General features: G+C 37.2%; 1 protein-coding gene across 5 annotated transcripts in view; it reads right to left on the reverse strand.

Annotated features, from left to right (window-relative positions):
* The window catches only part of ptprua (protein tyrosine phosphatase receptor type Ua), a 297,952-nt gene that overhangs the window by 88,114 nt on the left and 189,136 nt on the right, over window positions 1–20,702 (reverse strand). For all 5 annotated transcript variants that reach the window (XM_017480742.3, XM_047159179.2, XM_017480743.3 and 2 more), the window contains exons 6-7: window positions 15,072–15,249; window positions 10,249–10,542 (exon numbers count right to left, since the gene is read on the reverse strand). In XM_017480742.3, coding sequence (XP_017336231.3) covers window positions 10,249–10,542; window positions 15,072–15,249 — 472 coding nt within the window. The remainder of the gene's footprint in view (window positions 1–10,248; window positions 10,543–15,071; window positions 15,250–20,702) is intronic.

Raw genomic sequence — 20,702 nt, forward strand, 5'->3', positions numbered from 1 at the left:
TGTTTAGATATGAAAATTTTCTACTAACATGCCAATGTGAAAGACATAAACAAACAATTTTTTTAAGATAAATATTTTTTGAACAGTACTATTTATTTCTTTTTTAACTTTTCAGAAGACAATATGTTCAAAAGCCAAATTGTTTATCACAGATTATCCTTACAGAACATCATCACTTCTCCTAAACATCTTACAATGCATGTATGATGAAATATACAAGGTATGGACTGTAAAAGTGCACATTATTTTGAAAATAACTTGATATACTTGATGGTAATACAAATATTTGATTTCATACAGTCATATAATACAATTTCCCTACTCGCAGTCTTCCACATGGTCTTTTTAGTAGCTTTATGCATCTCAAAGTAGCTCTTTTTCCACATGCATTTGGCAAATTACACATAATGCCTTTGTGTGTATGTATGATTAGCCTGCCACACAGCCAGCTTTGCAGCACCGCTGTCAAAATTACTGCTCCTATGATTGATTCTAGCAACTGAATATGAACAGTTTTTCAAAATCAAAACATTAATTCAGTCACAAAATATGTCCTATTGTCTGCAGAGACAGTGCAGATGTGTCACATGGTGTAAGCAATACTTTTATCTAACAATGAATATATGCAAGTGAAACAGAAATATTGAAAAAAAGAGGATCAAAATCCTCATACTTGTCACGACTATCAAGACATAAAACATGAGCGTTCTGTGTGTCTGGAGCATTAGGCACATATAAGATAGAAAATTCTGATTTTGAGGGCGCACTTCGTCGCTCTAAGTGACTGAGATTAATTGACACTTCAGGCCATGCTGACATTGATGTATAAGTCGAATAAAAAAGAGGAGCCACTATACAGGAAATGGATCAAAACATTTCCTGCACCAGCTCCAAATCCAGTGCAAGCATGTACAGGCTTCCCAAGATGGATGTTATATTTGAAGCCATGGAAAAGTAGTTCAAAAGAGTTTCACAAGCCCTAAACATATATATATATCTACAAAAATACTCAAGCACATGATGATGTTTACAGACGTATAACAAATTTAAGGAAAAAAGTGTCTTAGTAAGGTGTGGGACCACCACAAGACACCAGAACAGCCTCAATGCACCTCAAGTCTCTGGACCTGTACTGGGGACATGAACACCATTCTTCCAAAAAATATTTCCTCATATGGTGTTTTGTTGATGGCGATGAAAAGTGCTGTCTAATACATGGGTCCAAAATAAATTCTACAATAGGTGTCCATACTGATTGATCTGGTGACTGTGAAGGGTGTAGCATATGATTCACATCAGTTTCATACTCATCAATTCGAACAGTGACCCCTGCACGTCCTGTGGATGGGGGCGGGGTCATCCTGGAAGAGACCACTTCCTATCAGAATAGAAATGTTTCTAATGATAGGATAAAGGTGATCAGTCAGAATAACTTTGTATTGATTTGCAGTGATGCATCCCTCTGAGGGGACCCAATCCATGCCATTAAAAATACCCTTAATACCCTTTAATCTCTCAGCCATCTGTAAATCAGATATTCAATGAGAATTCAACTATTTTTCTATTTGACTGGACATTTGAATTTAATTATTTTAAATCATACCCTAATATTTAATGGGAGTGTGAATGTGTGTGTGATTATGCCCTACGATGGATTGGCACCCCACCCAGGGTATCTCCTGACCATGCCCCCTAGATAGGCTCCAGGTTCCCTGCAACCCAGTAAGGATAAGAGGTACAGAAAATGGATGGATGGATGGATACGCTAATATTAATATTAGCCAAGATAGTATTGCACACATAAATCCATCCATTCATCCATTTTCCATACAGCTTATCCTACACAGGATCATGGGGGAGCCTGGAGACTATCCCAGTCAACTTGGGGGACACCCTGTATGAAATGTCCCCGAATGCCAATCAGCCTACAATGCATGCCTTTTTGTCTGAGGGAGAAAACCCCCAAAGCATGGGGAGAACAAGCAAGCTCTGCGCAGTGAGGGCGGAGGCAGGATTCAAATCCCCAACCACAACCATGGAGGCATGAGGCAAGCATGCTAACCAATAAGCCACTGTGCCCTAACACATAAATAATGAGGATAATATTGAAACAAATTAGATTAGGTTCCCCCTAACCCCTGCTTTATTTACTGTCAGCTTTACTAAATGTTCGCTCAATATTTCAGCCTGTAGGCTGTAACATACTTTAACGAACTTTGTCAAAGTTATAACTGCCACAGAGTTTAGAAGTCATAAATCACATCAGATTAATGAACTATGTGATCACAGTGGGAATGCATATTTATAATTATCTGATGGCCAGTCAGACATTTACATTTAGATTTACTAAACTACTGAATGGAAAACCAGGCAGCACCTAGTGAAAAAAGTAAAGTATTACGGAACAGTTGCAACATGCCACATGATTTTTGCTGTTTATGCCGTAGAAAAAGGATTAATCTGCAAATCTGAGGTAGCTCATTTGTGTCAGGACACATTTAATAGAAGCGTTTAAGGCAGTTATACTGGACATTGTTGCAAATGTAATATCTCTCTCTTATTGTCCATGTGCTTTACATCTGCCCACCAACTTCAGGCTGCATGAGATCATATCATGATTCATATCATAAGAGCCACAATTTGTTTCAAAGTTGCTAAATCATATGTTCCAATTAAAAAAAATACATCATGCAAACAAAATATTTAGATTAGAAATTTTGTCTTATTTTGTTTTTAATATTATTTTGGTTATTTTATATAATTTTGTAGGGTACATCAGTAAGTATTCAAGCTACTTTTTAAAGCTAACATAATAATATGATAATATGATATAATATTATATTATATGCAATTTCAAATAAAAAAATAAATATATCCAGCAAATTTAACGTTACCACTTAGGTGTAAAAGAATAAATAAAATCCTTCGCAATTTTTCCCAGTTTTTTCCCCTGCTGTTAATGTATACTAGCAGGATAATCTAAGAAGAAACTGAAGAAGATTTAACAATCTACCAATCTCCTAATAATTTATTAATAATTTGACCACAATTGGCAGGTGATCCGTGAAGACGAGACTGCAGGGGAAAAGCTTATTTCAACCATGCTCTAATAAAAGCCAGTAGGTATTATACATCTTTGCATTGACAAAATGAATAAATTGAGCTCTCTTTTATGCTTTTGTGATTTGTACAAACAAGTGTTACATTCATGTGAGAGATTTCTCAAGCGCGGGCCACTATCCTGCCAAACAGAATACAGAGCCTACAGGCTGCTCATATGAAATACATTGAGCAGACTATAGAGCTACTATCAGCCTGTATCTATATTACATTTACCCTCTAGACCTAACACCGGCCTCTGCACTTCACTAAAATGGCCATTGATAAATGTCCATTTGTAATTTTAAATGGCCATTTGTAATTGTAAATGTAATTTCTGACAGATAAAAATTAAGATTATACTGATCTTTATCACAATAAGGCACTTTTTAGTGTGTTTTTCTATTATAATCAACTAGTTTTGTACAGTTAAATCATACTTTATTGTGATGAATGCACTCTTTGCAGAGTCTTTGCAGTCTTCAGGAGACATTCTGCTTGATGAGCTGTATGGTGTATGACACACACAGAGACAGCTGACTATTACAGAACCTCAGACAAGCTAGACAGCATGACGCGTTGACGTCATTTCATTTGCATGCTTACTTACAGTGTGGAGTAACGGTAGCATTAGTGAAAAATTGTCTCATTATCAGAAACCCAGTGGAAAAAAAAAACACTCATTCATGAACTGAATTGCACAAGCTGATGTGAGAAATGCTTTAGAAATCCAAAAACAAATACAGGCCACTTCACAAATGCCATGTGATGCGCAAATGTGTACAGAGCAAACTAAAAATGAAAGCAGCATATTCGACAAATAAATGAAGTGAGTTTGTGCGTTCTTAAAACAATTTTGTGAATTACTAAAATATTTGTGAATCCCTTATTGGTTATTTGTGAGTCTTGTTTTGTTTTTGTGGAAGTCGTGTTTAATTACTGTATGCGCCATAAATACCCCCATAGTTAGAGGTGGCCACTGAAGGGGCTGAAAGAGAGGCTTAGACAGATACTATAATGTTGCACTGGATTCAGCTTGGAGGGATTCTAGTGCAAGTCCTGTCATCCATCCTTGCAATATTGGTGCTGAATTTTTTTCTTAACTCCTTTTTGCACAATGGAAATATCTTTGCCTCTCATCCAGAGCTGCAGCCAACTCAAGGTATGGAGGAAATGATGACCTTCATTGGAATTGATATATTCACAGTACACAGTACATGACCCCAAACAAACAACAGTAAATGGGAAATTACAATAAGGTGTCTGTATCATTCACTTATGCCCATTGTCTTACCACCATCTATATTCTGAAAGTCATGCATTTCCCTTGTGAGAGACTTGCTGCATGCTAACTCATGCTAATGAGGAACCATCAAGAAGCAGTTATCTCAAAACATTAGCTGAAGAGAGGAGAGCACATCAAATGGTGACTATAACATTGATGGTATAGTGTTCAGATGGAGGCAGAAGAAGAATGTTTTCTATTTTTTATTCTTAATTTCATGCAGGACATGATAAGTATATGGTGCAAATGTGTTGAAACATTCAACAACAACCAAAAAAAAAAAAAAGAGAATACCCTGCCGTCTAGTCTATGAAGGTACAACTCAATTGTGAGCTATGTGGTTGCTCCATTGAAAGGAACCAAAGGGCGAAGTATTTGTCTGAGGGGCAAGTGGAGAGAATTGTGTGGGGTCATTTACCGAGCAAGCCAGGAAATTCTCTTATCCAGTTTATAGGTTACAAAAGTGGTTGTGTTGCCTGTATGGGGGTGGCTGCAGAGCAAAAAGTGCCTGATGTATGGAGACATCTTTTGGATGCTCAATGTTTTGTGATGCACTTTGTAAAAGAGGTCATTGCTTTCAGAAATTGTTCTAAAAGTCATTTTTGTGTTTGGGATTTTGATGAAAACACAATGAAATTTGTCATAGATATTGAGCTCAGTTTTAGATTTTGCTCTAATCCAAGATCATATGTATCATCTAATCACATTACATTTAGCATTTTCTAGTTAATTAAGTTCTCATTTGAGTTTGTATATTTATTATGAGCTGTTTATTGCAAAAGACGTATGAACACAACAACAAAGAGTCAAGTCTAAGATCTTATTTTGGTTAATTGATTAATTGAATCATTCATTTATTTTTAATAAATTATTTATCCTGCTCAATGTTGTGGTGGAATACAATGGAATATAATGTTTATGAGACAACAGTGCACCATGCTCACAAAATAAAGAAAAAAATAAATAAAAATCGGGGTGGGTTGGGGGGGTTGGGGGGTTTCAGCAGGAGAAAAATATAGGCCTCCTAGGAAATCCACATGGACTCAGAGTCCATATTGAATTCCACACAGACCTAAATTCAGGACTGATCCAGTGACCGTGGAGCTGTGAGGTGGCAGCACTACCTATTGTGCCAGTGTGCTGCCATATTAATAATAAATTTATGGTATTAAGGTTTCAGCACATAGCATCCAGTCCATTCCATATCCATTTTATTCATTATAATAATTGCAGTGTGACATGCATTATAGCTCATAGAGTTTTTCATCTTGTTCACTGGCTGACTAAATGCTCTGAGATCTATGACATGGTTTTCGTATTAAAGTTTCACATATCATTAAAATAATATCAGTTTGTACTATATGTGGCAGGGTAAGTGATTTGGCTGTCCTATTGGTTCTGCTTGGGATATGGTTTCGGCAGACCAATAGGATGAGAGTTACCCGATTATTTAAGGACCCTTATTTCGGTAAGCAGATAGGTGTCTTGGTGATTCCGAGTCCCTCGGTCCCCTGGCATTTCCGGTTTCCACTTTCAGTCAGGTACATTCAGGCTTTGTCACGGTGTAATGAGGTGAACACCTCAAGGCTAAGTTGTCTGTTTTTATAGTCTAAGAGCGGCACTGGTAGCGCGTGCATTGAGGCGAATTGGCGCCGGAGATCGCATTAAGTGATCGCAGCATTTAGCCGGTGACTGAATGATGTGTATGTATGTTGAGCCGCGGTACCTGTGAGTAATCATACAACTTTGTGTCTGGTGTTTGTTCAATCTAATGGTAAGTGTACCTCTCCCTTTTTCACATTGGGACTTGCTAGATTTAGTTTCATACTCTGATCTTTGTGTTAAGGTGAGAGTGGGGAGTTGAGCTAAGTCTTCTCTAAGACAAACCCCTAGCCGAAGACGCTACATGTGACTCTGCTACTGTTTTGCCTTTACTTATTGTTTTGCTTCAATAACTGTTTTGTTTTATTGCTCCAATAATTGTTTTGCTTTATGTACTGTTTTCCTTCATGGTTTTATGTATTTTGTTTTACTTTAGTTTTGGATGTATGTCTCGTTTGTTTTGTAACCACGTAGTAAGAGTGAACAGTCTGAGAGTGGTAAAATTAGTATTTCCTAGCCTCAAACCTGTTTCAGGTTTGTTGTTCCACCTAACCACTTTACTACTGAGGGGGTGTATGTTAAGCCTTAATGTCTCCATGCTATAGTGGCCATAATTGTCATTTGTACTGTTTACCATAATTCTGGTTCTGCTTGGGTGTTGTCAACTGCCTCTATTTCTTGTGATTTCAGTGGGCCAGGGTGTTATAGCTACAATACCACAGTGTCTGTAATAATTGTCTTTCTGTGTCTTGTTGTTTAGTGTCTGTAACTTTGGGTTAACTGGTGTCTTTTTTTTCTCTCCATGAGCTAGTGAGTCTTGGTGGGACAGGGGAGGCTAGCTGCATTTATTCGCTTAAGTGTCATAATAAAATACAAATTTTTTTTATATTTGTACTCATGTCTCACTCTCATGTTCCTTGTCCCGATTGGTGAAACTTATCTGTGTGCCTTTTGTTTGGGAGTATTTCCCTGGTTCTCCCCCAGGGTGGCGTAGTTGGATTTACTGAATTTGGGATGAACGTTTTCCCTCCATTTGGGAATGCCACTTTTCTGGTGTAGTTGGCAGGGTAAACATCTCCCTCCACTTGGGAAGTGCCACATATACACTGATAGACACTGTTTAAAGCAGTTATCACTGACCCTTTAAAAGTCCTCTAAAGCATTAGTGTTAAGCATTAGCTGCAGAAAAAAAAACATGATTGGAATAGCTACATATTTTACATACAATGGTGCTTGAATGTTTGTGTACCCTTTAGAATTTTCTATATTTCTGCACACATATGACCTAAAACATAATCAGATTTCCACACAAGTCCTAAAAGTAGATAAAGAGAACACAGTTAAATAAATGAGTCCCAAATATTATACTTGCTCACTTATTTAATGAGGAAAATGATCCAATAATACATATGGTATCTATGAGTGGCAAAAGTATGTGAACACCTAGAATTAGCAGTTAATTGAAGGTGAAATTAATGCCAGGTGTTGTCAGTTAATGGGATGACAATCAGATGTGAGTGAGCACCTTGTTTTATTTAAAGAACAGGGATCTATCAAAGTCTAATCTTTACAACACATGTCTGTGGAAGTGTATCATGGCTGGAACAAAGATTTCTGAGGACCTCAGAAAAACAGTTGTTCATGCTCATCAGGCTGGAAAAGGTTACAAAACCATCACAAAAGTGTATTGACTCCAACAATACAGTCACACAGATTGTGTACAAATGGACGAAATTTAAGACCACTATTACCCTCCCCAACAAAGATCACTCCAAGAGCAAGACATGTAACAGTCCATGATGGTGCAAGGAGAACTCCACTGTTCTCCAAAAAGAATATTGCTGCCTGTCTACAGTTTGCTACAGATCACATGGACAAGCCAGGCTAATAGAAAAATGTTTTGTGGATGGATAAGACCAAAATAAAATTTTTGGTTTAAATGAGAAGTGTTATATTTGGAGATAGGAAAACACAGCATTAGAACTTTATCCCATCTGTGAAACTAGAACTTTTTCCATATGTGAAACATGGTGGTGGTAGTATCATGGTTTGGGCCTTTTTTTGCTGCATCTGGGCTGGGACATCTTGCCTTCATACAGTAGATTGAACAATGGATTCTGAATTATACCAGCAAAATCTAAAGGAAAATGTCAGGACATCTGTCCATGAACTGAATCTGTGGTTTCAAGAGAAAGTAGGTCATGCAGCAAGACAAGCACACAACTTGTTCTACCAAAGAATGGTTAAAGAAGAATAAAGTTAATGTTTTAAAATGGCCAGGTCAAAATCCTGAACTTAATCCGATAGAAATGTTGTGGAAATGTTCCTACACACAGATTCCTGTTCCTCCTGGGTGAACCTGAGATTTTCCCAAGTCAAATGTGAGACATGATCTCTCTTGTGGGTCCTGGGTCTGTCCCAGCATCTCTGTATAGTGGGCCGTGCCTGATCAAGCTCTACCAGCAGATGACCAGAGGACACTAGAGAAGTAGCAAAAAACATCATAGAGATAAAGAATAATCGTAGCTCTGGGTCTACTACATTCCACTTCAGCCACATTCAGCTCAAGTTAATGCTGGATAGCAGCCCATGAATAATTAGAGTAAGTACACAGCCTGGATCCTGCACATATATCAAGTGCATGTATTAAAGTGCATCATTAACCACTGCTGTAGTAATTCCCCAACAGGAATGTATCACTTGTTTGTGCAACTAACATCTTCCTGCCAGATGACATCCTTCCAGCTACTCATCACAAAAAAATGGTGTTACAATTTTCTGTTGATTTTGTTTTTATATTATTGTAAGAGAGTTAAATTACTTCTCACATCAGGATAGGCACCCAAATAACTAGCCTAATGCGTATTTTAGCTAATTGTATTGGGAATGTGGAATTAGATCCTTTCACTTCTCAGTCGTCCATCACAGAAGCCGTTCACTAATAACTACTACAAGACAGGGCAAGATACTGCTACTACAACTTCCCAGCAACAACAGTGAACTGACAGCATCTATCTGTCAAATGTGCAAAAAAGCTACTAGGACTGGTCAGTATATTGCAGTAAAAAAAAGATGGTTGGGTTTAAATCACTCATTTGTTTAAATTTTAGGAAATGTTATTTATATTTAGGAAATGTTCATTAGAAAATACTGTTGGCATGTACAAACCGAAGCAACAGGGCAATAAGCAATCAGCAAGAGCAATGCATGACTGCACCAGAGGACAAACAAATAGCTGAGGGGTCAGAGCAAAGTCGACCAGCTATCCGTCAACAAGAATAATATGAAGTCAACTGTCTGAAACACACTGCAGAGAACAATCTCTGATGTCTGATCTCACTTTCAGTCACTGCACACAATCTTGAAGTAACCATAGACAATTAACTGTCCTTTTCTTCTCACATTGCTAATCTGACACACTCATGTCGATTTCTACTTTACAACATCAGATGGAAGGCCACTCAGGTGCTTGTTCAGTCTCTTGTCATTTCAAGACTGGATTACTATAGAACAGCATTCAGCCTCTACAACTGATCCAGAATGCAGCTGCCACACTACCCTTATTACTCTGCTCCCTCCAATGGCATCCTATAGCTGCCTGTATCAGATTTAAAACACAGATGCTTGCCTACAAAGCCCAAACATGGACCAGCACCCACTTACCTAAAATCCCTTCTCACACCCCACACTGCACCACACTCCCTCCAATCCTCTAGCACCATTAGACTGGTGCCACCATCTCTCAGGGTACAAGTAAGGCATCAAGACTCTTCTTTGCTTTGGCACCCAAGAGGTGGGATGAACTTCCCCTAGATGTTCGAACAGCTGAGTCACTAGAAGATGTTACAGTGTCTAAAGAACTACCTCTTCCTGAAGAACTTAATTTAGCACTTTTTTAAAAATTGTGTTGTCTGTGTGCTTTTCTACTATATTACCTCTCCAACAGAGTTTTTTGACTGATGGTATTCTTAGTCCATGACCTAGTGAACCAATATCAAGATGTATTTATTGATAGAGACTTCAAAGTACTTCTGTAAGTCACACTGGATAAGGGTGTCTGCCAAATGCCATACATGTAAATGTAGAACAAAATATGCATGTCAAAAGTGTCCAGGTCTGCGGTCAATTAACGTTTATCTGACAAGACAAGATCAGAACACTTTATCATATAATTTTGGACATCTACATGTCTGAAAGAACATTGTACAGGTTTTCTTATTTGAACATTTTAGAAGAACATTCACAATTAAGTTCTCACTCACCAGCACACTTAGTTCTGCTGATCAGAGGTGGTCCAGGTGGTCCAGTCCCCCCCTCTCCAGGTCGGGTGAGGAGAACGCTGATACGGTATTCAGTGTCTGGTTCCAGATGCCAAACTTTGTAGGTGAGAGAGCTGACGCCATGAGTCTCTGACCAAGGAGAATGGCTGGCTCTGTACACTATCTCCCGGCGAATCACTGGTCCATCTCCCACTATGGAGTTTGTGTTGAGCTGAATGATGAGGTAGGTGGAGCCTGACCGCAGCAGTTGGGGTGGGGCTATTGGGGTGGGTGGGACTAGATAAAGGAGAAAAAAGTGAAAGGAGAAGTAATGTAGGTTAAATAGAAAATAATTCTGAACACCTTTATTTTCTATTTAATTCATCAGCCAAACCATGTGTCCAAAAGCCATTTCTTAGCAGATCAACCAAACATTTTCGTAAAACAAAATATTTAAGAAGACTACAGTGTGCCCAGAAAGATTGTGAAGGCAATGAGAACTGGATTACAGCTTTTAATGTGAATCTTAGAGAAAATAATGTAGACTATATTATGACATCTTTCTTCAGCAGCACTTCCACAAGGGTTTTATTCCGACAGCTTTTCCCTGTGTGTTTATATTATGCCACATTTGTTGTGTTTGTGTGTGTGCGCGCACATGTGTGTATGTGTGTGTGTGTCACTCTAAAGTACTTATAGATAATTACTTTACCTTTATCTTATAATTTATGGAACATTTATTTATGCTCTGAGTAGAGTTTGAGACACAAAAGCATTAATCACAACAAAGTGGCACTTGAAAAATTGTCATATTCTGACCACAAGGCCTCATTTGCAGGACTGATTATGTTTGTCAACCGGTTATTTTTGTTCAAGTCTGTGTGACTCTAACCAGTCTACTGACTGGATCTCATAAGAACCGGGTACATGGGGCTTTTACATTAAGCTCAAGGGCTTCTGTGATGCACTTCCAATTTAGGTTAGAATAAGTGAAGTGGAAGTAAGCAGGTATCAAGTGGGCAAACTCAATCACTGGGATTGCCCATGGACACAAGCATGAACTATGTAGAATGTAAGACACATGAACTACAGTGGTGCTTGAAACCTTGTTAAAGTTTTCTATATATCTGCATAAATATGGCCTAAAAGTAGACAAAGAGAACCCATTTAAACAAATAAGACAAAAATGTTATACTTTTTCCATTTATTTATTGAGGAAAATAATCCAATATTACATATCTGTGGCAAAAGTATGTGAACCTCTCGGATTAGCAGTTAATTTGAAGGTAAAATTAGAGTCAGGTGTTTTCAATCAATGGGATGACAATCAGGTATGAGTGAGTGCCCTGTTTTAGTTAAAGAACAGGGATCTATCAAAGTCTGATATTCACAACACATGTTTTTGGAAGTGTATCATGGCACAAACAAAGGAGATTTCTGGGGACCTCAGAAAAAGAAATGCTGATGCTCAGCAGGCTGGAAAAGAAACTGAAAAAGAACATTGAACAACAATGGTGTGCATGGCAGGATTGCAAGGAGAAAGCCACTGATCTCCAAAAAGAACATTACTGCCCTTCTGTAGTTTGCTAACAATCACATGGACAGGTCAGAAGGCTAATGGAAAAATGTTTTTTTGGATGGATGAGATCAAAATTTGGGTTTAAATGACCAGAATTTTTGGTTTAAATTAGAAGTGTTATGTTTGGAAAAAGTAAAACACTGCATTCCAACATAAGAACCTTATCCCATCTGTGAAACATGGTGATGGTATCATGGTTTGGGCCAGTTTTGCTGCATCTGACGACTTGCCATCATTGATGGAACAATGAATTTTGACTTATACTAGTGAATTCTAAAGGAAAATGTCAGGATGTCTGTCTGTGAACTGAATCTCAAGAGAAAGTGGCTCATGCAGCAAGACAACAACCCTAAGAGCACAATTCGTTCTATGAAAGAATGGTTAAAGAAGAATAAAGTTAATGTTTTGGAACGGTCAAGTCAAAGTCCTGACCTTAATCCAATAGAAATGTTGTGGAAGGAACTGAAGCACACAGTTCAATGAGGAATCCCACCAACATCCCAGAGTTGAAGTTGTTCTGTACTGAGGAATGGGTAAAACTCCTAAAAGCTGATGTGCAGGACTGATCAACAGTTACAGAAATGTTTAGTTGCAGTTGTTCCTGCACAAGGGGGTCACACCAGACACTAAAAGCAAAGGTTCACATACTTTTGCCATGGACATATATATAATATTCGAAAATTTTCCTTAATAAATAAATTACCAAGTATAATATTTTAGTCTCATTTGTTTAATTGGGTCCTCTTTATATAATATTAATTTATATAATATAATTTCAAGCACCACTGTATATAAAATGTTGGCTAGCATAACTACATATGATACATCTATTTACATGATGTTGCACCAGACTGAGCTTTAAAAGAATATATATTCTTTTAAATCACTGTGAAAATAAATATTATTCTAAAATGTCGTCTTTAATTCAATAATAAAAAAAAAAATCTTCTACACTTGATGTATTAAAAAAAGACCTTCACGAACACAGTGCGATTTCAGCAAATGTTTAAGATTATTACTTGTCAGACAAGATTTACAATCCCATTATAATCTTCATGGAATTCTACAAAATCTACCAATAGCAAAAGAAAAAGGAAAACTTAAAATGAGTAAAATGATCTAAAAATATGCCAAATAATCTTATTTCATTTAGAATGATCTCATAATTAGAAATATTAGATACATTTGCATATTCTATATTTTCCATTTACTAAAATGTAATTTTTACAGAGTAAAATCCTGATAAAATCAAAATTGGCAAACTGGGTTCTTCAAACACATCTAAAAACTAGTGTTATACACTGCAGATAGATTAAGTTATTTCACTGAGGAAAAAAAAAACAAAGAAGTTAGCAAGTTAATATATCTTGAATAAATTCAAATGTATCTAGTATTACCTCCTAATAGGAGGTACACTAAATAATTGTGTACTTCCTAATACAAGCTCACCATAAACCAAATATCAGCTTATTAAAAACCTATTTCTAGGCATTTACTACTACTTTCAAACTTAAAATTTTCTTTAATCGATTGGCAAATAATATTTAGTTCTTTCTAGAAACAAATGCTTACAACTAACAAAATTATCTGACAAAGGAAGAAGACTGCAATATATTGTAGGCTGAGACAGAAGCAACTGCAGGTATGTCAGTTTAATAAAATAACAAGTCCAAAAGATCAGGCAGAAATCAATGTATATAGGCAGGCAAGGGTCAAACAGGCTAAACTAGACAAGGCAGAGAATCGAGGTCAACAGAGTCAACAATGTCAAGAACCAGAAAAGCAAACGCGATATAAGGCTTGGAATAACAACAGAGACTAAGCAACTGAGCGTAATACTTCACCAAGACTAAGTGTTTGAACAGTCTCTTATATGTGTGATGTGATTGTGAGTGAAAACTGGATGCAGGAGTGCGTGATTAGAATGAAGGTGTGTTCTGGGAATTGGGTCCATGATGGCCATGTTTGTAGGCCGCAGTGCATGATGGGAATTATAGTCACTAGTTTGATGTGATATGACAGACTTTTTCAAACTTGTATTAGTAACTTTTTTTAATTAGCAAATAGTAAAAAATATATATATATAATTTATAATAGGAAATAGTAAATGTATTAGACTGTATTCAAGATATTTTCACTTGCTAAGATGTTATTGTTTTGCAGTGTTAAGAATAATACATGCCTACAAAGGGAACTCGAAACCATGATCAATATCAGTGAGACAATGTGTGGCTAATGTGAATGGTTCAGTAGGAAAAAAAAGAAAACAAAAATACAAAGTCACCACTTCTCCTTAAAATTGCCAGATATTTGACAGTCCACTGCTACACACAGAAAGTTTCATTAAGAGTTCTTATGGACAGATGAGACAACTAACAATTCATTAATTGCAGATGGATCACGAGTAATTGCTGCATAGCTGATGGACGGAACTGCATATAATGGGAATTGCATTTATAATAAAGCACACTATGGAGAAATAGAATGACATTGAACCAGTGTGACTCTGTGATATTTCACAGTAACTTGAGGTGAACTCCCATGAATGGAACAACCAATAGACTAATGGATATCAGTGTGATCACTAAAAGAGAATAAGGGGTATAGAAAGTATGTATTGTATGTTTTTTACTGGTGTAAGTGAAGTAAACAGTGTGGGAGAGCTGAAAGAGATCTGTGAGAGGTATTTCATTAAAAGGAAAAAAGGAAAAGAAGCAGTGAGTCAAATGTTCAAGGCAGTCAACATAGTAATTCTAACATCATGATGAAAAAAAGGCGAGAATGAGTCACTGATCTTTGAATATTAAAAATGGGTACACATCGGTGCTATGATATCAGAACACAAAGCGACCTCCGGATTTTCCTAAACGTACAATGTACTTCTGTGTTATTATATCTTTATGAGTGGGTGTAGTGAATTAAAATGGAGCAAAAATGTGCATGCATGTATGTATAACATGATTGTGGTTGTGCCACTGATACTGTAAGTGTATAAAGGCACAAGTGAGATAATGTGTTTGTTTTTTTGTTTTTTTTTTGGTAACACTTTAGTGTCACAGCCCTAGGTTGCACAGCTCTCTGTGGTGAAGACAACAAAATTGGCCATGCTGTCTAGTTGTGAAAGATGACATACTCTTTCTCATATGTCAGTCACAGTAATGCTAGATAATCATAGGCATCTATGAGGGAATGTATGCAAAAGAGGGTAGATAGTGTTTTCCTCCGAGTGTATGTAGTGTGAGGATACCTCTGACAATGAGTTCAGCAAAGTTGGATACAGCAGCTCCGTAGGAAGATTGTGTGATACAGCGATAAAGATCCTGCTCGGTCCGTTGAGCTCCATCTATTTGAAACCATGCAGCCAAACGACGCTCACCCACTGATGATGTGAGTGAATATGGTACCATTTGAAGACCATTATGTCTCTGAGAGAGAGAGAGAGAGAGAGAGAGAGAGAGAGAGAGAGAGAGAGAGAGAGAGAGAGAGAGAGAGAGAGAGAGAGAGAGAGAGAGAGAGACTCCTATTACACAATCTGGAAAAAATAATAACCAAATTTTTGATTTCAGATTTAGTAATTAAAGTACAAAAGCACTTAATTGGAACTCAGTCCTATTAACTTAGACTTAAATTAGATTAAACCAAATTATTTGATGCAGCAAAATGACTATTCTATTTATCTATTAAAAGACGAATATAAACAGGATAGTTCCTCACCATAAAAGATAGACTAACCAAATGAAGACTCTATGATTACTCTATTTGTGTCTACATACAGGAATCATTTCTTAACAACTTAAATCTATTCATTCAGACTGTAGATCCTGAATGTGTTTTTCTTTTCTTTTTACAACACATGGAATCACAGCTAAATGTATTCACATGCTCAGCGCAGTCTTTAGTATTAACATGGGTTTAACAAATACTTAACATTAGTTAAGCATGTTAGCTGAGCTTAGTCTTTAAGCCATAACATGTACTCTAAAATGCACTCTATTTTCAACCTCAATCCTGTGAAGCAAATATGTTATACTTCTAGACAAGACCATGAAGCCAAAACTGGGAGAGACTGTGTGGAATGAAAGAATAATTCAATTCACTATACTAATGTACATTTGGAGAGAAATACACCAAATGTTAGGTATATTTGCAGTTTACTGTTAATATACTAGCCTATGTCAGCATATATGAGTACACTAGGTACCAGGTAACATTAGTTTAATTGTTGATGTACTAGTAATAATATGGCCAAGTCAAAGCCCTGCCTTAAGCCAATAGAAATGTTGTGGAAGAGCCTGAAGCAAGCAGTTCATGTGAGGAAACCCACCAACACATCCCAGAGATGAAGCAGTTCTGTACTGAGGAATGGGCTAAAATTCCTCCAAGCTGATATGCAGGACAGTTACCGGTAATGTTTAATTGCAGTTATTGCTGTACAAGGGGGTCGCTCCACATACTGGTTCACATACTCCACAGCAAAGGTTCACATACTTTTGCCACTCATTATATATATATATATATATATATATATATATATATATATATATATATATATATATATACATACACACACACACACACACACGCACGCACGCACGCACGCACGCACACAAATATGTCAACACACGCACACATACTCTCAACTGTGCCATAACAAGTATGGATTTACTCTCACAGTTCAAAAAGATACGATGGCTTCATTAGCCTTGGAAGTAGCCCCTTCATCTTCCTAGTTAGTAGCACTTGTGTGATCTTAACTTATACTTTCAAGTGAATATGTCAATCACAGTATCCTTTGAAAATTCAAGCATGCAACTTCGTAAAGGAGCATATTATCTTCCTTATTAGTTGGCCAAAAAATTACTAATGCTTTCATAGAGCTTTTTCGATGGTTCTTCTTCTTGAAACTGAAATTTTGACAACAAGGACATATTAGGCTTGGTCCCTCCTGTTCTTCTGAGAGTAACAAATAGTCTTTTGGATCTTTTGAATATAACCATAATAACTAATATCACTGTGCCAGCATGGAGAAAGCACACTGAGCGCTGCATATTCAAAGTGCCTGATGTGAATATTATAACAGTCCACTCAGCCTACACTGCGCAAGCGGGACAGCTCGAAACACGTGCAACAGGGAATAAAGCAAATGTCAGGCTGATAGACAGGAAGGTTGGAGGGGCTGGAGAGCAATTTATAAATGTCACAGCACATTCATTGCTCACATTTCCCTGCCCTCAAACTCTCACTGTAATGCTCATTTTATCATTAGATAGACACATGCACATTTCTTTAATGTCTTCCAGTCATTTTTACACCAGACAACAGAGAGCTAGATTCAATTAAACACACACACACACACACACACACACACACACACAAACACACACACACACAAACCAGCTTCTATACTTGAACCTGTCAATAATTAGTCATAATAATGTCACCTCTTAAATGTTCTGACAACTGTTTAAACAGATACACATTTCTTGAATGTTTTCCCAACAGATTGCTAGATTCAGTCAAACACATGCTCAAACTATAATCATTTCCTATCTTATACTTAACATAGTTATAGCGCTAGCCTCTTTGTCCAAACCAATCTTGATCAAACACACCCCATCTAAAAAGGCCTTCATGCCTGGGCATTCAAGTGCCAACCTGTGGTGTTCCTTGTCCCTTTATTGGTACTTCTTTTTTTTCAGTCGTTTTGAATATAAAGTACCTCACAAAAGTGAGTACACCCCTCACATTTTTGTAAATATTTGATTATATCTTTTCATGTGACAACACTGAAGAAATGACACTTTGCTACAATGTAAAGTAGTGAGTGCACAGCTTGTGTAACAGTGTAAATTTGCTGTCCCCTCAAAATAACTCAACACACATCCATTAATGTCTAAACCGCTGGCATCGAAAATGAGTACACCCCTACGTGAAAATGTCCAAACTGGGCCCAAACTGTCAATATTTTGTGTGGCCAAAATTATTTTCCAGCACTGCCTTAACCCTCTTGGGCATTGAGTTCACCAGAGCTTCACAGGTTGCCACTGGAGTCCTCTTCCAATCCTCCATGACGACATCACAGAGCTGGTGGATGTTAGAGACCTTGTGCTCCTCCACCTTCCGTTTGAGGATGCCCCACAGATGCTCAATAGGGTTTAGGTCTGGAGACATGCTTGGCCAGTCCATCTACATTAGGCGTGAGGTGGGGACATGCCCTGGACAGAACACCTGTCCATTGCGGAGTACCATGCACACACATATTCAATTTAGCATAGCAAATCCACCTACTGACATGTTATTGGGATGTTGGAGGATCACATTCTGGAAATTTAAAACCAGACTGATACACAATGCTGTCATGTGTGTAATTACAGACAGCCTGGTATTCTCCAGCATTAAATATTTTATATGAGGTTTTTAATTGCTCTAAAATGAAATCCGTGCATGCACCTTTGTATGTGAATCATTTATGTATTGACATGATTAAATCATGTATTTCTTTAAAAAAAAAAAAAAAAAAAAAAAAAAAATTACAACAACCACAAAAAAAAGAAAGGAAAAAAGAAAAATAAGCAACTGCAAAGTGAATTTAGGCATTTACTGAGATTTTTCTAACCAAAGAAGGATAATACATGAAAGCTTATTAGTTTGTTCTGTTTGAAGAACCGCAAAAGCAGCACTGCAAAGAGTTCGTCAGGCAAGCCAGAGCTCTCTCAATGCTTTAAGGATCAAAGTAAGAGCTGAAATAATTCTGCCACAAACAACCTCTCCAGCATCAAACAGCAGACACAGGCTTAATGGGCCACTGCAGCACATAGGGCATCGAGGTGGGTCTTTGTTACTGAAACTGCTTCAAGTAATTATTAAAAAGCTACTGTATTGTTTTAAATGTATTTATATATTTTTATATTATATATATATTTATATATTTTATTTATATTTTTATATATTTGTGTTTTTGTATATATATATATGTTTTTATATGTATATATATATATATATATATATATATATATATATATATATATATATATATATATATATATATATATATATATATATATATATATCGGCTGTGGTTCAGGTGGTAAAGCGGGTTGTTCACTAATCGTAGGTTTGGCAGTTCGATTCCCGGCCCACATGACTCCACATGCTGAAGAGTCCTTGGGCAAGACACTGAACCCCAAGTTGCTCCGGATGGAAAGTTAGTGCCTTGCATGGCAGCTCTGCTACCACTGGTGTGTGAATGGGTAAATGAGACACAGTGTAAAGTGCTTTGGGTAAAAGCACTATATAATTGCTAGACCATTTACCATATTAATATATTGTTTATTATATTATTTTATTTACATATTTATTATTACTTTTTATGTCATAACAAAAGAAACAGAGAAGGTGGAATTGTAACATCTGCTTCCTCCAATCACTAGAGGGAGTCCTCAACTGAATACTGATCACACTCCATTTTCTTATACAGTCATTTCCTATTTGCTCTCCATTAAATTGCTCTCCAACAACACATTGTGAAGTATTGCCAGTCTAACCTGCCTTAGTGAGTGTTTTTTTCTATTTCCATTGTGACTGCTTCATGTTATGACCTTTGTCCTGTTTATTGGACTTCACGTTTATTGGACTATTGTTTTTGTCTTGTTTGAGCATTGGAACTGTCTATTTTGATCCTCGACCTTTGCCTGTATTTTTTGACCAGCCATTTTCCTGTTGATTTGGATTTATTAAACTTCTGCAAATGGATTCAAACCCACCACCAAGCCTGAGTTCGCTACAGAATACTTCGCCTGAAATGTATCCAGCAGAAGTATCATAGCTCCAAGCAGCCTATGTATACAAGAGCGAGATACTGCAAGGATTTCAGTTCCAACTCGCCAACCTATGAGCAGCCAACAAACATCTAACCAAATACATACAATCACTCCCCTCAACCAGAGCTGAGTCGATAAGATTTGCGCTACCTGATAAATTTGATGGTTCTGCTGATAAATGCTGAGACTTCCTACGTCAATGTAGAATCTACTTTTGTAATCAATCGGAAGCTATTCATCCAGACACTACTAAATTTTCATTTATGATGACTCTGCTCACTGATGAAGTGTTGGATTGGGCATAGGCTGTGTAGGACAATGATAATCAGTTACAAACCTCTTTTGACTATTTTACTCAGCAAATTCAAGATGTCTTTGAATATCCTGAGGGAGGACAGGATATTTCAGTATAGCTGTTGTACATACACCAAAGCAATCGATCAGCAACTGAGTACGCCATCCAAATCAGAGTGCTAGCCACTCATAATGGGTGGTATGATGTGGCATTAAAAACAGTGTTTCGAGAGGGACTTAACCATGAACTAGAAGCGGAGATGGCATGCAAGAATGAGACCCCTGACTTATCACAGTTTATCACCATGGCTATTAAACTGAATAATCTAATTCGTAATAAACTCCACACCAAATAATCCAAAACGGCTTCCGTTTCCACTGAAGATGCTGCTCTCTCTATGCCTCAGTCCACAGAACCCATGCAAATTGGCTATAATAGAGTTTCAGTAGAAGAATGACATCATCGTCTACAAGAACATCTATGGTTTTACTGTGGTCAACCCAACCATCACAGCAATACCTGCCCCAACAAAGTCAACAGAACCTTAAAGAAAAGGGTGAGAAATAAACACTCTCTCACTCCCTTTCATTATAATTTCACTCTATCTGTCTCCACTGAGGTTTCTAATATGACACACTACGTTTCAGTGCTAGTGGATTCCAGGACTGCAATCAATTTAATCCACAATGACCTCGTTCAGGAACTCAAAATCCCTACTATGCCATGCGTCCCTTCAATTTTACAGCAGTCAACAACAAACCCA

Source organism: Ictalurus punctatus, chromosome 12 (genome assembly GCF_001660625.3).
Source record: "Ictalurus punctatus breed USDA103 chromosome 12, Coco_2.0, whole genome shotgun sequence".
Taxonomy (NCBI): domain Eukaryota; kingdom Metazoa; phylum Chordata; class Actinopteri; order Siluriformes; family Ictaluridae; genus Ictalurus; species Ictalurus punctatus.